The sequence below is a fragment of the Eptesicus fuscus genome, chromosome 2, assembly GCF_027574615.1.
Source record: "Eptesicus fuscus isolate TK198812 chromosome 2, DD_ASM_mEF_20220401, whole genome shotgun sequence".
NCBI classification, from domain to species: Eukaryota; Metazoa; Chordata; class Mammalia; order Chiroptera; family Vespertilionidae; genus Eptesicus; species Eptesicus fuscus.
Window position 1 is genome coordinate 44,018,987 of NC_072474.1, and position 18,599 is coordinate 44,037,585.

Genomic DNA, 18,599 nt, shown 5'->3' on the forward strand with positions numbered 1-18,599 from the left:
ATTCTACAATGATTATTTTATTTATTTCTTATAAGAGCTCTCTGGTACAGTTTACAACTATTACTTCCATTTTATGTGTGAGGAAACTTAGGCTCCTATGAGGAATCTAAGGTGTTAAATAATTTTTTCCTGGTCATACAATTAATAAGTTGTAAGAGTTCCAGATTCTCCCCTAATGATGACAAAATGAACGCAACTCTAACTTTATATCCTCTGTGTTTTCCAGAAAGAAGCAAGCCATTTTTATTGATTGCTATGCAAGTCCTGAGATTTTCACTCAGACCAGTTTAAGAACAGTTACTGTGGCCAGGGGAAAGTGATTGGCAGGCCTGAGTCACATTTCCACTCCTAGAGGCAGAACATATGAGCTGAGATGTATAGGAGAGAGGTGGGATTTGATATGAATATTAAGTTATTAGAAGAAGAGGTCATGAATGTCAGGAAGGGAAACAATAAATGTCTACTGCATTTTAAAGTTCTGGTAGCTGAGCCTTAGAGCAGTCACTTTATCACTACCTGTCACAGTGCTATATCTAGAGCTCAAATCTCTCTTTTGACTTCACCATCCATCTGTTAAAGTCTGAGAGACAGGATAGTGTAGCAGTTAAGGACATGGTCTCTAAGACCAAGCTGCTGGGTTTGAATCTTTACTCTTTATTCACTTGGGTAAATTACTTCACTCCTCTGTGCTTCAATTTCTCACCTCTGAGGTAGTGGGAAGAATTAATGAACTAATAAATGTGAATTATTTATAACAGAACTTGATATAGTACAAGTGTTTCCTATCAGTAGCATTAGTAATATAGTGTTGCTATTATTATAACTACTGTAATGTACTAAGAGAATCTTTTTGAGATGATGGAAATGTTCTGTTTCTTTATTGTGGCGGTGCTTATACTGGTGTATACATTTGTCAAAACTCTCCTAATGGTACATTTAAAATGAATGTATTTGATTGTACATAATTTATATCTAAATAAAGATAATTTAAAGAAAAGTGTGAAGGAGGAATTGCTGTGTCATAATCATGTCATAATGGAGGAAAACAAGCCACCTTGATGAGATGAACATCTTACAACCAACCATATTAGTTTCTTATGGCTGCTACAACAGACTACCATAAGTTGAGTGGCTTAAAACAATAGAAATGTATTGTCTCACAGCTCTGGAGACCAGAAGTAAAAAATCCAAGTGTTGGTAGGGCCCATTCCCTGTGAAGCCTCCTGGGAGGAATTCTTCCTTGCATTTTTCAGCTTCTGGTGGCCGTCAGCACTCCTTGGCTTCCTCGGCTTGTGGCCGCATCATGCCAATCTTTCTCCATTTTCATATCTTCTCTTTCGTGTGTCTTTTTCCTTCTGTGTGTCTCTCACTGATAAGGATACATGACATTGGATTTTGTGCCCACTTGGATAATCCATAGTAATCTCCTTATATGCAGACACTCTTTCTTAAAAGGTAATATTTATAGCCTCTGAGGATTAGGATGTGGATATATTTTTTGGGGGGGGGGGCACCATTTAAACTATACTAGTATCAACTAATATTATTATTCATTAACATACATTTTGGTGACTTGGTAAAAGACAACTGTCCTTCAATTTTTAAAACACTATTCTGGGGTCATTATGGGATTCTGTGGCTAAAAGTTTTTTCTTACTCTTTTGCTAGAATGAGTCTGATCTTCCTTGCATCATAGTCTTAAGATCTGTGACTTCAGTAGAAGGTTAGGAGAAACAGAACTGACTCATTCAGGTGATCTGGCTTAGGAAAAGGAACTATGTAGGTAAGCAAGACTCCCTAGAGTTCTATAAGTTTGGGGATGAAATACCAGCTATTAAAGGGTTATCTTAATTGGTCTGCTTTCTCTACACATGTGTCACAAGAACCTTATAAGGTCAATAGAATTAATTAAGAACAAAATTTGAATATTTTTGGATTCTTTGGTCAAAATATGATCACTGTATCCCCTAACTTTTGATAAATAGAACAGAAAGTATACATAGGGAATTTTTATCAATTATATTTCTTATACGTAATTTGCTTAAGACAGACCAACATTGTACTAAACAAGAGTATAAAATACAGGCCCTCTTCCATTTATTGTTTGTTGTGATGGGTTGGGGGTAGGGTGACAGATTGCCTGAAAAACACTTAAAATGTTGGTCCACTTAAAATATGTGCATTGGGCCTTAGCTGGTTTGGCTCAGTGGATAGAGCGTTGACCTGTGGACTGAGGGGTCCCAGGTTTGATTCCAGTCAAGGGCACATGCCTGGTTTGCAGGCTTGATCCCCAGTGGCGGTAGGGGTGGGGAGGGGGGGGCATGCAGGAAGCAGCCGATCAGTGATTCTCTCTCATCATTCATGTTTCTATCTCTCTCTCCCTCTCCCTTCCTCTCTGAAATCAATAAAAATATATTTTTTTAAAATGTGCATTGGTCTCAAAAATTTTGAACAGCAATAGAAATGTGTTCATTCTTTGTTCACATGTAATGTGTAAATACATTTAATTTTAAAACTTTGGAATAAGCTAGGGTACAGATCCAAGCAAATATGAGCCACCATAGTTTCTGTCTTTGAGAAAAGTTATAGCCTTACTAGTATGTCATCCAAATGCTGCCAGGACATGGGAAGTGGGACTTATTACCCAGTGTGGTTGCACTGCCAGTATCAGTAACTATGATGAAAGAAATGTTTTTAGAGTTTCTGTGCCAGGATAGTAAAGATACTTTGGAAATGAAAATATTGATCAGGCAGAAATACTCCACCCCAGAATCCTTTAATACTGCTTATCAAATGGTGATTTTATTCTCATAGAGAAAATAAAAAATGGAAGCGATAGAAGGGCATCGTGTCCAGGGTGAGTTTCTGCCTTGTGCCCTGAGCTGCTGGGATAGGCTCCAGCGACCTGCGACCCTGGCATAAGCAGATTGGAACATAATTAGCTTACCTGTTTATTAATATTTCTTAAATGGATACATAGCTCACATTTATTTAAATGTTTTATATTAGAAGTGTTTTTTGAGTCTTTATTTAGAAATTTGGTGATGTTTTTGTGACCAGAAATATGCAGAACTTAACTCTTGTTTATACAAATTAGCCTATGGGAAAAATTGCTTTTATGTTGTTTTGCTTAAAGTCACAGTTTCAAAGAACCTGTTAATGATGTTAAATGAGGATTTACTGTATTGTATAGTTTATTAAAAGACCCTGGGTTTTTTTGAAGGGGAATTAGACTTTTTGTTTGATTGTTTTATTTTGTTTTTAAGTTGACCAGGATTCTGTACACAGCCAATAACTCATTGATCTCTATTTAGCCCCTGTTTGGTGTTGTAGCCCCCACTTTATAAATTTGAAAACTGAGGCAGGATGAAGTTGGAAAATTCTTCAAGCATAGCAAATCAGTGACAGTCTCCTGGCTTTATGTCTGAACTTCAAACACTAGACTGTGCTTTTCATATGTGTTTTGATCTTATCAAATTAATTTTCTGCTGAAAAAGGAAAGTTATCTAGTATTCAGGATGGAAAGTTAATTACCCAATTTATTATGTCCTGTTGAGAATTAGTCATATCCCAGACTTATAGCTTTTAACTTTAGTTATTTTTGAGTGAGAATTGAATTGTAAAATATGCCCAGTTTCACAACTTAAGGACAATACACTGATTTTTTTTGACCTGTTACAAAATAATTTTTAGGTAAGCAATTAATCAGTGTAATTTCCATTTTAAAACATCTGAATCTGAGACAAATAAATTCTTAAATTTAGCATGGATGGGTATCCTTTCAGGCTAAAAAAATGTGTGCCGGGTAGTGAGATGTATTAGTTCCTTTTCCAGTTCCCAAAACTTTCTTTTTTCTCTTTTTCTTTAGAAAAAAAGTTGCTCTGTTAAATATTGTGATGTTTTAAACAATATTTAGTGAATTATAAGTGGCAAATTAAGAGCCTCAAAGACATTAGTTAATCACTAAAAACATTCCCTCTCCAAAATTTGTAATTATAAACCAGCGAATCATTAAAAGCTATATGCTGGTTGAGCTCTTTTGTCTTGAAGTTACAGAGAATAATTTAGGTTAAAGATAACATTAATCATTAGAACTTTTTTTCTCTCCAGTTCTTAAGTCACACAGTAGCTTACTATATTTTATCTGTTCTGCCTTAACATTTATCTCAGGCTGATACCAAGTAAGGAAGTTTTAGACCAAAAGGAAACTATCTGTTGGAGTGATCAGGTTTTATAAGGTGAAAGAACATCTTGAACTCATAGAATCCAGAAGTGTGTTTCCTCCCTTGGTTTGCTGACAATATGGGTATTTTGGCTTGTGGAGTGGCCCTTAGAAATATCATGGATTATAGATCTGAGGAAATAGTATGTGTGGTTTTAATTACCACCTATACAGGAATGACTTCCAAATCTAACTCAGCAACCCTAACCTCCCATTCTTTTTTCTCCTCTATTTCTTGCAATCTAAATAGTATCTCTTCTTGGAAACATTTCAAGAAACCGAAAAAACGTGATGTTTTGAGGGTGATAAGATTGTCTTGTGCTTTTGAAACATCTTTATTGAGGTTCTATAATTGATATAGAAGAAACACTGCAAACATTTAATATATACATTTGTTGAGTTTGGACATATGCATACACCTATGAAACCATCACCACAGTCAAGATAACAGACATATCCATCACCTCCCAAAGTTTCCTTGTGTCCTTTTTATTTTTGCACATGATAAGAACAATTAATATGAAACCTACCTCCCCAGCCAGTTTGGCTCGGTGGATAGAGCGTTGGCCTGCGGACTGAAGGGTCCGTGGTTCGGTTCCTGTCAAGGGCACATGCCTGGGTTGTGGGCTCGATCCCCATTGTGGGGCATGCAAGGGGCAGCCAATCGATGATTCTCATCATTGATGTTTCTATCTCTCTCTCCCTCTTTCTTCCTCTCTGAAATCAATAAAAAATATATTTAAAAATAAAATTTATTTAAAAAATATAAAAGCTATCCTCTTAACAAATTTTAAGTGCACACTACACAATTTTTAAATATAGGCCCTGTGTTGTACAGTAGAACTCTAGAACTTACTTATCTTGCAGAATTGAAATTTTATACCAATTGAATAACTCACATTTTCTTCTCTACAACCCCTGACAACCACCATTCTATTCTCTGCTTCTTTAAGTTTGACTATTTGAGATACTTCATGTAAGTGGAATCACGCAGTATTTGTCCTTTTGTGTCTGGCTTATTTCATTTAGCATAATGTCCTCCAGGTTCATATCATCTCAAATGGCAGGATTTTCTTATTTTTTAAGGCCAAGTAATATTTAATTGCATGTATATATCACATTTTCTTTATCCATCTGTCAATGGGTTGTAAAAGAGACCCTATATGGTATGTCTTAAATCTGACAAAATTAGTTCCCCTAATTGATTTTTTCCTAGTGTTTTCGTATGTGTATTTATAATATTCACTATTCTTACCACCCACACACACAAAGGGACACAAGGAAACTTTTGGAGGTGATGGATGTGTCTGTTACCTTGGTTGTGGTGGTGGTTTCACGAGTGTATGCATATGTCTAAACTCATCAAATTGTATACATTATGTATATTTTTTGTATATCAGTTAACCTCAGTAAAATTATTTTAAAAATAATTTAAAAATCCTGAAAGACACTGAAGGAGACTTGAAGAAATGCAAAAACATCTATTTTTCTTGGATGGAATAATTCAAATTCATAAAGATGTTGTTTTTCTAGATAATATACAGATTTAATGTTAACCCAATTTACATTCCAAATACTAACAAGTATTTATATGTTTTAGCTAGAAAAATTGATTACAAGTATCTGTCTTAACAACTTAGTCTAATTCACAGTTTTAGCCAGATATTAATGAGATTATCTTTTTACCCATTATACAGTGGTTCATTTTTCTTTCAATATAAAATAGACTAGAAGAGGTATATTTTCAGCAAATGAGTAGTATTTGGGGGGGTTAGCCATTGCGTAAACTTGAGCAATTTTTGTTTTCTTGATTTACTGAAGAATTATATATTCTCTTGTAAGTGAAGATAACACCTTTCTTTTTTAAAATGTTTTTATTGATTTTTAGAGAGAGAGGAAGGGAGAGGGATAGAGAGATAGGAACACCAGTGAGAGAGAGACATCAACCGGCTGCCTCCTGTACACTCTCTACTGGAGATCAAGCCTACAATCCGGGCATGTGCCCTGACTGAGAATCAAACCTGGGATCTCTTGGTTCACGGGTCGATGCTTAACTGCTGTGCCATACTGGCCTGGCTGAAGTCTACACTTTTGATTCATTGCTAGTATAATATACTTTTCTGAGCTGTTTTTTCATTAGTGGTGAAGGATTTAATCTTATTATCTGCGCCTTCTTTCTTTATTATGTAATGTCATTGTATGCATTTACTGAAATATTTGAAACATATTTATTGAATGCCTACCTTACAGGTACTGTGATAGGCACAGTGAGAGAAAAACCTATACAGAAATTATTACTGTAAAATTAATAAGCCCATCAACTAATAACTTTCAGAATAAAGAGTAGTGCAGTTCTACCTGGGTGGAGGCATTGGATGAAAAGCCATTATGGATTCTGTCAAAAAAATTATGGAAATGATAAAATAGTTCTAGAATAAAGAAGGATATCAAAAAGGGGCTGGTTGAGATACAGAGGAGTCTTATACAACAGGGGTATCAAGGTCTGCTCTTTATCATCTCTGCTCCTTAGGAATGAGGAGCAGAGAAGTATAGGAGATTGTAGTTGAAATTGGGATGTTAATAAAGAGAGATTGAGCAGTATCTCATTGTGACAAACTATATTTGGAGATATTTGCTGGAGTTAGATGAAAATTTGTGGCTATGAACATGTGAGGCCAACCAATTCTTACAGACAAACACATGATCTTGACCTCAGTGTGCTTTAACCAACCAAGCTAAATGGCTGCTGATAATTTAGGAATGATTCATTAAAAAGGACACTGTAAATTTCCTTTGAAATACATATAGAAAGAGATAAAAATATATACTTGGTATTCTCTTTAACTTTTTAATCTTTCTAAAGATTTTTATTTTTTTAGGTCTGTTATTTACTACCAATTTAATAAATAAATATTCATGTTTTCATTTCCTCATTAGACAGAGGGAAAAGATTGTAATTCTCATCTGCTAATTTAATTATTGAATTATCATTGTAGTGAAATTCTATTTAATTTAATTGTATTAAAATTATGAATTTATGCCCTAGCCAGTTTGGCTCAGTGGATAGAGCGTCAGCCCATGACTGAAAGGTCCCAGGTTTGATTCCGGTCAAGGACACATACTTCGGTTACAGGCTCAATCCCCAGCCCTGGTCAAGGCATGTGCAGGAGGCAACCAATTGATGTGTCTCTCTCACATTGATGTTTCTCTCTGTTTCTCCCGCTCCCTTCCATTCTCACTGAAAAATCAATGGAAAAATATCTTTGGGTGAAGATTAACAAAAGAAAACATGAATTTATAAATGTCTTTCCAACTGTACCATAGACATTGTGATTGTGGAGATCCAATTCTTTATCTTTGTGTCCATGGAGTCTAAAGATGCAGGGGCCTAAAAACACAGTACTAAGCAGTTAATAGCTACTTAACTGTGTTAGAGTATAAATAAAAGTGTTTATGATCTTGCTTTATTGTAAATTATTAATCATTATTTTGAAAGCTGCCTTTTGGTCATATCTATGTATTTCCAATCACCAAGGAATCTTATGATCACTAAACTTTTCAAACTGTTAGGGACAAGAGTAACAGAGTAAATGCTACCCTCCCAGTCTTCGGGAGTGAAAATAGTAACTGCAAGTTTCAAAAAGAGAATATTTTATGACCTGAAGTTTAATTTACATTTTCCAGGTTAGTGATGGATTTTTTTATTAACAGGACTCTGACTTGGGAATTGTGTAGGATAAGGTCATGTTGTCCCCTGATAATATTTGTTTTTAATTGTGTGAATCACATTCTTTTAATTTAACTCTCCTTCTAGAGGCCTTTTTCAATTAAACTGTAATGTACTAACTATTACTGGGCATATGATTTTTTTTTTCACCTTGCTGTTGCATTAAAATTGCATTAGCTACTTCAAACTAAATTTTTAAATGATTTCATGGTATAAGTTATTTGCCATATTAAAGAATAAAGCTTTAAAAACAAATAAGTATGCAAAATTCCAAATACTGATTCCTTCTAATTATAAAAATAACACTTTTTCTTCTTTATATCTTATATTTTAAAATTAAATATTAAAAGTACAAAAAGGCAAAAAAAAAAACCCACAAATATTATTTGAACTGAAGAGTACTGAGTCCATTAAGCATCATGGCTAAGTAATAGCTAAGAAAAGGTATGCCATGAGCTTCAGCTTTATGTTTGAATTTTTAAAAACTATTGCAATGTATATGCTCATCAGCTCGAAAATAGAATAAATATGCTTTTTGACCTGCAAATATTTTCCAATTATATCTTATAATCAATTAGCACAAGCAAATAGAGGAAGTAGAATATGCAGTCCTCTGTGTTTAGCTGTTTCAGAACTGGTTTAGTAGAAAATTACTTTAAAGGTTTAATTTTCATTTTCATGAGAAAGATGCTTGTATTGAAGTAGTGTGCAACTGAGGTCCTCTAGTGTCACAGCTGAATATAACACCAGCATTTAAGATTTTGTGAAGTTTGTGCCAGAGAGAGAGAACGAATAAGGACAAGAGCGATTACTACTTTAGAGTTGACTGCGTAAAACCCAATGAGCTAAAAAAAAAAACAAAAAAAAACTAGGTGCTTTTATTTGTTAATCAATCTTAAGGAAAATTTTCTTTGTTTTTAAGAAAGAAGAAAGGGTTGTCATGCTTTCATATTCACATTTTATTAATGTAATTACAGTTGTTTTAAAGTTTATCTTTTCCTTTACGTAGTTGATTTATTTTTTGAGAATTTTAATGAAAACTGTAAATTCCAAATTGTTCTTGTTTCATGCATTCCATATTTGCTTAGGACTGGCTGTTGTGGCAACTTAACATGGTAGAAACTATTGATAAAGAGGCATAGTTTACAGGTTAGTTTAAATAAGCATTCTTTATTAATAGTAAGGTTTTTTTTTGTTTTTTAAACACTACACAGAGAATATCAACTTATTGCTTTATTTTAAAATATAGCTCAGAACCAGAAATTACCAGACAATTGAAGAAAAAAAATAGTTTGAGAGAAAGAGAGCCAAGGGAAAATAAAAACAGCTTTACCTAGAGAAAATGAAGCTAATACACTTTTTTGCTTCCTGAATTAAAAGAATTCTAACAACTATCCTCAGAGAGACTCAAAAGAGTAACAAAGCCATAGCCAAGGAACATGATCCAATGAAAAAGAATAACTAGATATCAGAAGAGAGATCCTAAATTAAATAGTAGAGTACATAGGGCTAAAGGCCATGCTCTTGGGAAATAAAACAAAGTTGATATAGAAAATAGATCCAGTTTTCTTCTGCCCACCAAGAGTTTCAATTAAAAGATACAGTGGAAGGTGAAAATAATGAAAGATATAACAAATCAACTTTTTTTTATTAATGTTTCTGTGTTAATGGAATCTGAGTCTTAAAAGGGCACACCTAATGTTACTAGCACAAATTGCACAAATGCCCACACTGTAGACATATTGGGCGAAAATTTTGTCTAAGGATAAAGTGAAAAACAATCCTGAAAGCCTCCTAAGAGGCATAACATGGTATCTGCAACAAAGTTAGAATCAGGTGGACATTAGACTTCTCCCCATTAATGAAGAACACTCAAAGACAATGAAGAAATCCAAGTTTGAGGGCAAGAGTGAGATATTTGAAGACATGCTGTGTTTTAAAATTAATTTCCCCTATGAATTATTGTGCATTCTCCACCTTGAGGACTTGCTTACTGTGCCCTCTGCCTGAATCACACATTTCTGAGAGAACTGCATATCTCTTTCACTTCCGTTGGATGTCTGCATAAATATTACCTACTTAATGAAGCTTTGCTGGATCAAAATGTTGCTAAGTATATCCTAAATAATAAAAGCTCAGCGACTGAATGGTGGAACGACCAGAACAACCAGTTGGTCAGTCACTATGACGTGCACTGACCACCAGGGGGCAGTCACTCAATGCAGGAGCTGCCCCTAGTGGTTAGTGTGCTCCCACAGTGGGAGTGCCCCTCGGTTGACCAGGATGAGCGGCGCTCCCACAGCAGGCAATTCCGCAGGCCAGCCCCCCACCAGTGCATGAATCACAATTCTGCCACTGCGTAACTTGGCTGTTTTGGGCAAGTCGACCTCTAGAGTGTTAATTCTCTCTCCTTTAAAATGAGAACAAGGGCCTGGCGGGTGTGGCTCAGTGGTTGAATGTCAACCTGTGACTCAGGAGGTTAAGGTTTGACTCCCTGTCAGGGCACATGCCCAGGTTGCTCAATCCCCAGTGTGGGGCATGCAGGAGGCAGCCGATCCATGATTCTCTCTCATCATTGATGTTTCTATCGTGCTCTCCCTCTCCCTTCTTTTCTAAAATCAATGGAAGATATCCTTCTATATAATAAATTCCTTATATGCAAATTGCCCTCTTGACCACAAGTTCGACTGCTGACTATGACATGTGCTGACCACCAGGGGGCGGTGCGGAACATGGCAGGCATCTGCGAGGAGGCGCTGGCAGCGGGTGACATTTGAGGTGTTGTTGGCCCCAATGGGCTTTGGGTGAGCCAGGCCGCAGCCGCCAGGACTGCAGGGGCAGGTCAGCTCCCCGTGGGTTCGTGCAGGAGCCGGTCTGTGAGGCTAGCCAGGAAAGAGCATGCTGTCCACCCAAATTCCATGCGGTTCTGCTGGGTGGCCCAGAGGCCCATGTTGCACCCTGGCCCACAGCGTCTGGCCATGCTCACCTCATTTCTGCATGGGGACTCGGGTGCCATGACTCAGGCAGAGGGGGGCATGCAAGAGCCTAGGGGCCCAGGTGTTGCCCAGGACCCACAGGTCAGCTGGAACCTGCCCTTCCATGCCAGACACTCGTGCTTTAATCACCGGCCCTCATGCTTCAATCTCCAGCCCAGCCTAGGGACTGCACCCGTGCACACATTTTGTGCACCTGGCCTCTAGTATACATATAATTATATATACATATGTAATTATATCCTATATAATGAAAGCCTAAGCTAAGTGTCCATCGGTTCTTAGGTCATCTGTACAACAAAGTGTAATATGCTAATGATATACTAAGGCTGCTCAACCACTCGCTATGACATGCACGGACCATCAGGGGGCAGTTGACCGGTCGACCAGTCACTATGACGTGCACTGACCACCAGGGGCAGACAATACGACCGGTAGGATAGCTTGCTGCTAGGGTCCAGCAGATCGGGACTGAGCTAGATGGACCGGACATGCCCTGGAAACACCCCTAACTGCCCTCCCTGGCTGGCTAACTTCCCGAGTCCCTCCCCAGCCCTGATCATGCACCGGTGGGCTCCCTCGGCCTGGCCTGCTCCTCTCACAATCTAGGCTGAGGGACTCCCCAACCCCTGAGTGCACGAATTTCATTCACTGGGCCTCTAGTCCTATCTAATAATCCTATGTAATAAAAGGGTAATATGCAAATTGACTGTCACTCCAACACACAAGATGGCTGCCCCCATGTGGACACAAGATGGCTGCTACAAGATGGCCAGCAGGGGAGGGCAGTTGGGAGTGACAAGGCCTGAAAGGGAGTACAGTTGGGGGCGATCAAGCCTGCTGGGGAGGGCAGTTAGGGGTGACCAGGCCAGCAGAGGAGGGAAGTTGGGGGCGACCTAGCCTGCAGGGAAGGGCAGTTGGGGGGGACCCAGGCCTGCAGGGGAGAGCAGTTGGGGGAGACCAGGCCTGCAGGGGAGGGCAGTTGGGGGTGACCAGGCCTGCAGGAGAGGGCAGTTGGGGGTGACCAGGCCTGCAGGAGAGGGCAGTTGGGGGGACCAGGCCTGCAGGGGAGGGCAGTTGCGGGGGGGACCAGACCAGCAGGGGAGAGCAGTTAGGGGCGATGAGGCTGGCAGGGAAGGCAGTTGGGGGGGACCTGGCCGGCAGGGGTGGTCAGTTGGGGGGGGACTAGGCTGGCAGGGGAGAGCAGTTATTGGTTACCAGGCTGGCAGGGGAGGGGTTAGGGGGTGATCAGGCTGGTAGGCAGAAGCGGTTAAGGACAATCAGGAAGGCAGGCAGGCGAGCATTTGGGAGCCAGCAGTCCTGGATTGTGAGAGGGATGTCCCAGATTGGAGAGGGTGCAGGCTGGGCTGAGGGACACACCCCCGCCCCCCCGTGCACGAATTTTGTGCACCGGGCCTCTAGTATATATATAATTAGCAACCTGCTATCCTACATTTTCTCTTCTCTTTTCTACTTTTTCTCTTTATCATTTGATCACCATATGTCACCTAATAACAGAGTAATATTATTAACCATCACTCCGCTACACCCACAAGCCACACCCACAAGCCATGCCCACCAACTAATCAGGAGTGAATATGCAAATAAACCCAACCAAGATGGCTATGGCCACAGCAGGAGGGAGGCTTGGGTTTCCCCTGGCAATGGAGGAAGCCAAGCTTTCCTCCTGCCCTTGCTGGCCTAGGCCTACAATCAAGGCTACAAAGTTTCAATGATAGAAGATACATAAATCCAAACAGAAATGGTGGTAGCCACGGAGCTGGAAAGCAGGAGGCTGGGGTTGCCCCCGGTGATGGAGGAAGCCAAGCTTTCCACACACCCTGGCCGGCCCAGGCCTCTGCTTAAGGCTACAAAGTTTCAATTATAGAAGATACATAAATCCCAACAGAAATGGCTGCCACCATGGAGCAAGCCGAAGGCTTGGCTCCATTCCAGGCTACAAAGTTTCAATTGTAGAAGATAAACCCCAGATATCAGAGCCTCTGCTTGGGTTGCTGGGGGGCGTGGCCAGCCTGCAAACCACCACAGGCCCCCCGTCCAGGCCGCCCCATACCCCAAGGGAACCCCCACCCTGATCCGGAACATCCTTCAGGGCAAACCAGCTGCCCCCACCTATGCACCAGGCCTCTATCCTATCTAATAAAAGAGTAATATGCAGATTGACCATCACTCCAACACAGAAGATGGCTGCCCCCATGTGGTCAAAGATCCTGCCCCCATGTGGACACAAGATGGGCACCACAAGATGGCCAGCAGGGGAGGGCAGTTGGGAGGGACCAGGCCTGCAAGGGAGGGCAGTTGGGGGTGACCAAGCTGGCAGAGAAGGGAAGTTGGGGGCGACCAGCCCTGCAAGAAAGGGCAGTTGGGAGGGACCCAGGCCTGCAGGGAAGGGCAGTTGGGGGTGACCCAGGCCTGCAGGGGAGAGCAGTTGGGGGAGACCAGGCCTTCAGGGGAGGGCAGTTGGGAGCGACCAGACCCACAGAGGAGGGCAGTTAGGGGCAAACAGGCTGGCAGGGGAGCAATTAGGCATCAATCAGGCTGGCAGGGGAGTGGTTATGGGGTGATCAGGCTGGCAGGCAGAAGCGGTTAGGGGCAATCAGGAAGGCAGGCAGTCGCGCAGTTGGGAGGCAGCAGTCCTGGATTGTGAGAGGGATCCCAGATTGGAGAGGGTGCAGGCTGGGCTGAGGGACACACCCCCCCCCGTGCATGAATTTCATGCACCGGGCCCCTACTATGATATATTCACTTATTTACTTGGTTAGCCTTCAAGAGGGGAATGCAGGTTTTTAAATCTCATTTAAAAATTGACAATATAAATAATAAAAATCAGAAGTTAAGAAAGGAAAATGGGGACGTTGTAGAAGTACATTAATTATGTCATTATGCATAATGAAGAGCTAATTATCCTATCTAATAAAGAGGGAATATTCTAATTGACCATCACGCTGTCACAGATGGTGGTGCCCCAGCCAATAAGAAGGGAATATGCTAATTGACCACCCACCCTCAAAGATGGCGGCGCCCACAGACAATAAGGAGGGAATATCCTAAATGACTGACCTGCCATCAAAGATGGCGCCACCCACACACAGCCAACAAGGAGGGAATATGTTAATTGACTGCTTCTCCCTCAAAGATGGTGGCGCCCACAACCACAAGATGGCAGCGCCCAGTCCCCTCAGCCCCGCCGTGGCAGCAGGCGCATGGCAAGGTCGGACCTGCCTCCAGGCGGGCCTGGCCTTGCAGTGTGCCTGCCTACGGTGTCCCCCAGTCTCCTCAGCCCCCCAGCCACCGAGGGCCTGCCCAAGGCACAGGCAAGCCTCAGGTGGCAGCTGCCCAGCCACCCAGGTCCAGCCTGATGCGCAGGTAAGCCTTGGATGGCGGCTGCCCAGCTGACCAGGGATGCCTGAGGCTCAGGTAACCAGGGCCGGCCGAGGCTTGCGCTGCCAGCAGTGGCAGCAGCAGAAGTGTGATGGGGCATCGCCTTCCCCTGATCTCAGGGTTACCTCCTGCCCTTGAGTGCTCCTGGACTGTGAGAGGGGGCAGGCCGGGCTGAGGGACCCCCCTCCAGTGCATGAGTTTTCATGCACTGGGCCTCTAGTATTAAATAAAAGTTTAACCACCAGAAAAATTTAAACTGCTAAGGGTGGTTAGCTCTGAAAAGTCAGCATAGGATGAGAGGAGAGAGGGATTTTAGTTTTTCATCTCTGGTTCTTATGATTTTTTGGAAGATGGAGTCATAATCCAACTTCTAAAAAAATGTTATTCAGCCTACTTTTTTAAACATCAGTTTATTGAGGTGTCATTTATATGCCTTAAAATTTACCCTTTTAATATACAGTTTAAACCTGCAAAAGGTCAATTGCACAAATGTGTCATGTACCCGTAATCAAAATTACGATCCTTCACGCTCAATTTCCTCCTTCATAGTCAACCCATCCTCCTACCCAACCTCATAACAATTAGTGATCTGTTATTTCATCTTTTTTACTTTTAATTTATGTCTTATTTAGTGTGGGTTTTTTGTAGTCAGAATATAAATGAGTCCTCTTAATTCTTATCCATTCTGATCATCCTTACCTTTTAATTGGTGAATTTACTTAATACATTTAATGTAATGATTGATACCTCTAAATTAAAATCTATTAGTTGCTTTCTAATTGTTCCATTTGTCTTCTGTTCTTTTTTTTTCTTTAATTCTGCCTACTTTCTGAGTGACTATTTTTTAATAATTACATTTTGTCTCTTGTTATTTAGCTTGTTAGCTTTTTGAAATTATTTTAATGGTTACCTGCAAATTTTAATTTAATTTTTAAAAGGCTTAATTCAAAGCTTCAAGAAATGCGTAGAAAGGAAATCTAATATAATGCTGGGTGGAGCATTGGGTTTGAATGAGTTTCCCCTATTTTTCTGTATATTATTTCTAACTCCCCACATGAATGATGTCTGATTTTTTTTTTTTTTTCTTAATGGAAAGAGATGGAGAGGGAAAGAAGAAAAAGAAACTGGGCATCTTTGTGGAAGATGTCCTAGGGGGAATAAGATAAGAGTTAAACAAAAATGTTTGATAAATCATAAAGTACTAGAGGTTGCTTTGTGGATTGATATGGAAAGTAGGATCATTGTCTCTCTGCCATAAAATATATTGTAGCTATATTTCAGGGACTTAGCTATTTTTGTTTTGAGCAAGATAGATGATTTTCATTGACTTGGTAGAACCAATCTGCCATCTATCTGAAACTTTCCTAACAATTTGGCATAGCCAAACCTACAGAATGTCAGTTGCACACTACCACAATTAAATTTTCTTCCTGGAGAGAACAGATGTGCTATTAGTGTAGCCTTTAGGAAACTGTAAGATCTTTGTCAGATATAATCCTATTATAGTTATAAAACCCAAAATATTTACAAGTGGATATTTTAGAAAATGTATAGACTATTTTCTCTTAATAGAAGAGGAACAGTAAAAATAGAACCTTAAATTTTGTCACAAAACCTTATCTCATTCATTAAAATTGGTTTTATATCTACTTTGTAATTGATCTGTGACTTTTTGTTTCCTTTGTAGCTATTCAAAGGTTTTGTGCATAGCATATGAGGTACTCCAGGGCTTGCAGTATATGAACAAACATGGTATAGTACATCGGGCGCTGTCTCCTCATAATATCCTTTTGGACCGAAAGGTAATTGCCAAATAATACATTAAATGTTTGTTTATTATTTGAGGTTGAAAGATACTGAAATCAAGCCCACTTAATCAGAGAGTAGGATAAGAATATGTTTTAAGATTATTCATAACGAAAACACTATCTGAAAGCTAGCTAACATCTGTGGTGTTAAAAAAGCAAGTGTAATTAAATTATGCAAGTCCATGTGTTTTTCACATGCATTATTCTTTTCCCCAAAAAAGTCTGTTTCTAACGTCCGTTTTGTTTTCTCTTCCATTCATTTTCTAAAAAAAAATATGCATTGTAGCTTCTTGATCTACGCCTGCTCTGAATTTGCTTTCATCTTAAGAAAGCCTCTCAGTTTACATAGAATATTTTTCTCATAGTACAATTGCATTGTATTTTCTCGTATTTTCTCTTCTGTATTTTACTCTCCATTTACCACTTGTTCACACCTAGCTCCCTTGTTTTGGAGTGCTGCTTCTCTACTTGCAAATCTAGTGGGTGATTAGTGAGAAGCTAGTCAACCCTTCTAAGAGAGTTATGGGTAGCAAGGTGATATATGTTCAGGATTAGTCATAATTTCATTCTTTTTCATAAGCATATGAAAATAGTTTTGAAGGAATATTTTCTGGGGAATTATTTTCTGTTAGTAGGATTACTCTTTTTCCCAGTTTCTCTTCCAGACTTTCAGTACAGTTACCCTGTTATTAAAAATCACAAAAGAGAATATGGTACTTATGAATTTCATATTTATAGCAGTAAAGTATCTAACCAATCTTAATTTCTTTAAATTATAAACATTTTGTAAGGCTTAGAAATAAATTTCTGAGATAAAGGAAACAACCTAATTTTAAAATCTACTTAATTTTTTAGTGTTAAATATATAAAAGGGGAAAATTTAAGGGACTTATAAAATATATTTGCCTTTTATTAAGAGCCTCAATTTTGTGATAATTATGACTGTTCTCAAGCAAATAAAAAATGGTTGGAAATATAGCAGATTCACTAATATTTGATGTTTTCAGACCTGATGTTTTCAAGTTAAGAACTCTCATGTCAGAGTTAAATTATAATGTTATAAATAGGCTTGCTACATCCTGAAAAAAAATATTTTGTGAAAATTACCCTAAAATATTCTAAGTAGGCATTCAAGGCAAATAAGAAGACTTGCTTTTTTGCTTTGTCAGAAAGCCTAGAAAGTACAAATACCAAAAAATGTTTATGCTTGTGTATGTATATACATACATATATGTGTGCATATACATACATATAAATGTATATTTACATACATACATTATGTTTGTAAGAAGTGTAAAGTAGACTAAACATTGGCAAGTAGGTTTTTAATAAAATTGTGGTAAATTTATGTATATATTCTAATGTATCTGACTATATAATGGTTCCTTTACTTATAAAATGTATAATGTTATTTTTCCTGCTAATATTAAAATGTTTCATAGTGATTTTTTCCCTTTATTTTTGTAGGGACATGTTAAATTGGCTAAATTTGGACTTTATCACATGACAGCTCATGGTGATGATGTTGATTTTCCAATTGGGTAAGAATATGTTTTCTTTTTTTAGTTCTGTCTTAAAATTTATAATCTCTGTTATAGCTTTTCTTTATTAACATACCTCACTTAATGATTCTCACTTAATGTGTGTTCCTCAAAAGACTGAGAATAATCACTCTCACATTATTTTTCTTTGTTTCTGAGTTTAATTCCCTGTTTTTAATGTGTAACTGCATATTAATATTCTAGCTTAGTCTTTGTATATTTCAGAGGTAATGGGGTAGAGTCTACAACTGAAAGTCTGTGTTTAAGTTTGAGTGATCCCTTCTGGTATAGGAATCCAGGTTTATGCAGGCCTCTAAGAAAAGAATGAAAGTTTTTTCATCCTGTACTCAAAGGTGTGCTTTTGACATAGATCTTAGTGTTATATTTGTTGTGTGGTGGCTTTTTAAACATTTTAATAATATAATTTTTCAGTGTTTAAAATTGATATTATTTAAGATACATAGAAGTTATAAACTAGTACAAAGAATTTCTATATACCCCTTACTCAAATTCCTCAAATATTAACATTTAACTACATTTGCTTTGTCTTTTTCTTTCCTCTTATACATATTTATGTATGTGTGTATAAATATAGTTTTTAATCATTTAAGTGTAATTAGTGCATAACATGGCCTTTACACCTAAATATTTTAGCTTGTATTTTCTAAAGTAAAATGTTTTTGTACATCCCACAAACTAATTATCAAAACCAGGAAATTAAAGTTGATATAATACCATTACATAATCTAGGAACCTTATCATACATTTCTGTTGTTGTGTGGTGTTTTTAAAATAATCTATTTGTGTTTTGCTGTTTGGAGTTTCTAAAATCAGTTCTATCATGCCATCACTGAGACTTGTGGATCGGAGTAATGGAGTGTGTTTCTGCTTAAAAAATTAATTAGA

At 38.6% G+C, this 18,599-nt stretch overlaps 1 protein-coding gene across 1 annotated transcript in view; it reads left to right on the top strand.

Moving 5' to 3' along the window:
- TBCK (TBC1 domain containing kinase) overlaps nt 1-18,599 on the top strand; it is a 182,805-nt gene that overhangs the window by 29,353 nt on the left and 134,853 nt on the right. The window contains exons 4-5 of the mRNA XM_008150249.3: nt 16,032-16,146; nt 17,620-17,693. Of these exons, the coding sequence (XP_008148471.2) occupies nt 16,032-16,146; nt 17,620-17,693 (189 nt within the window). The remainder of the gene's footprint in view (nt 1-16,031; nt 16,147-17,619; nt 17,694-18,599) is intronic.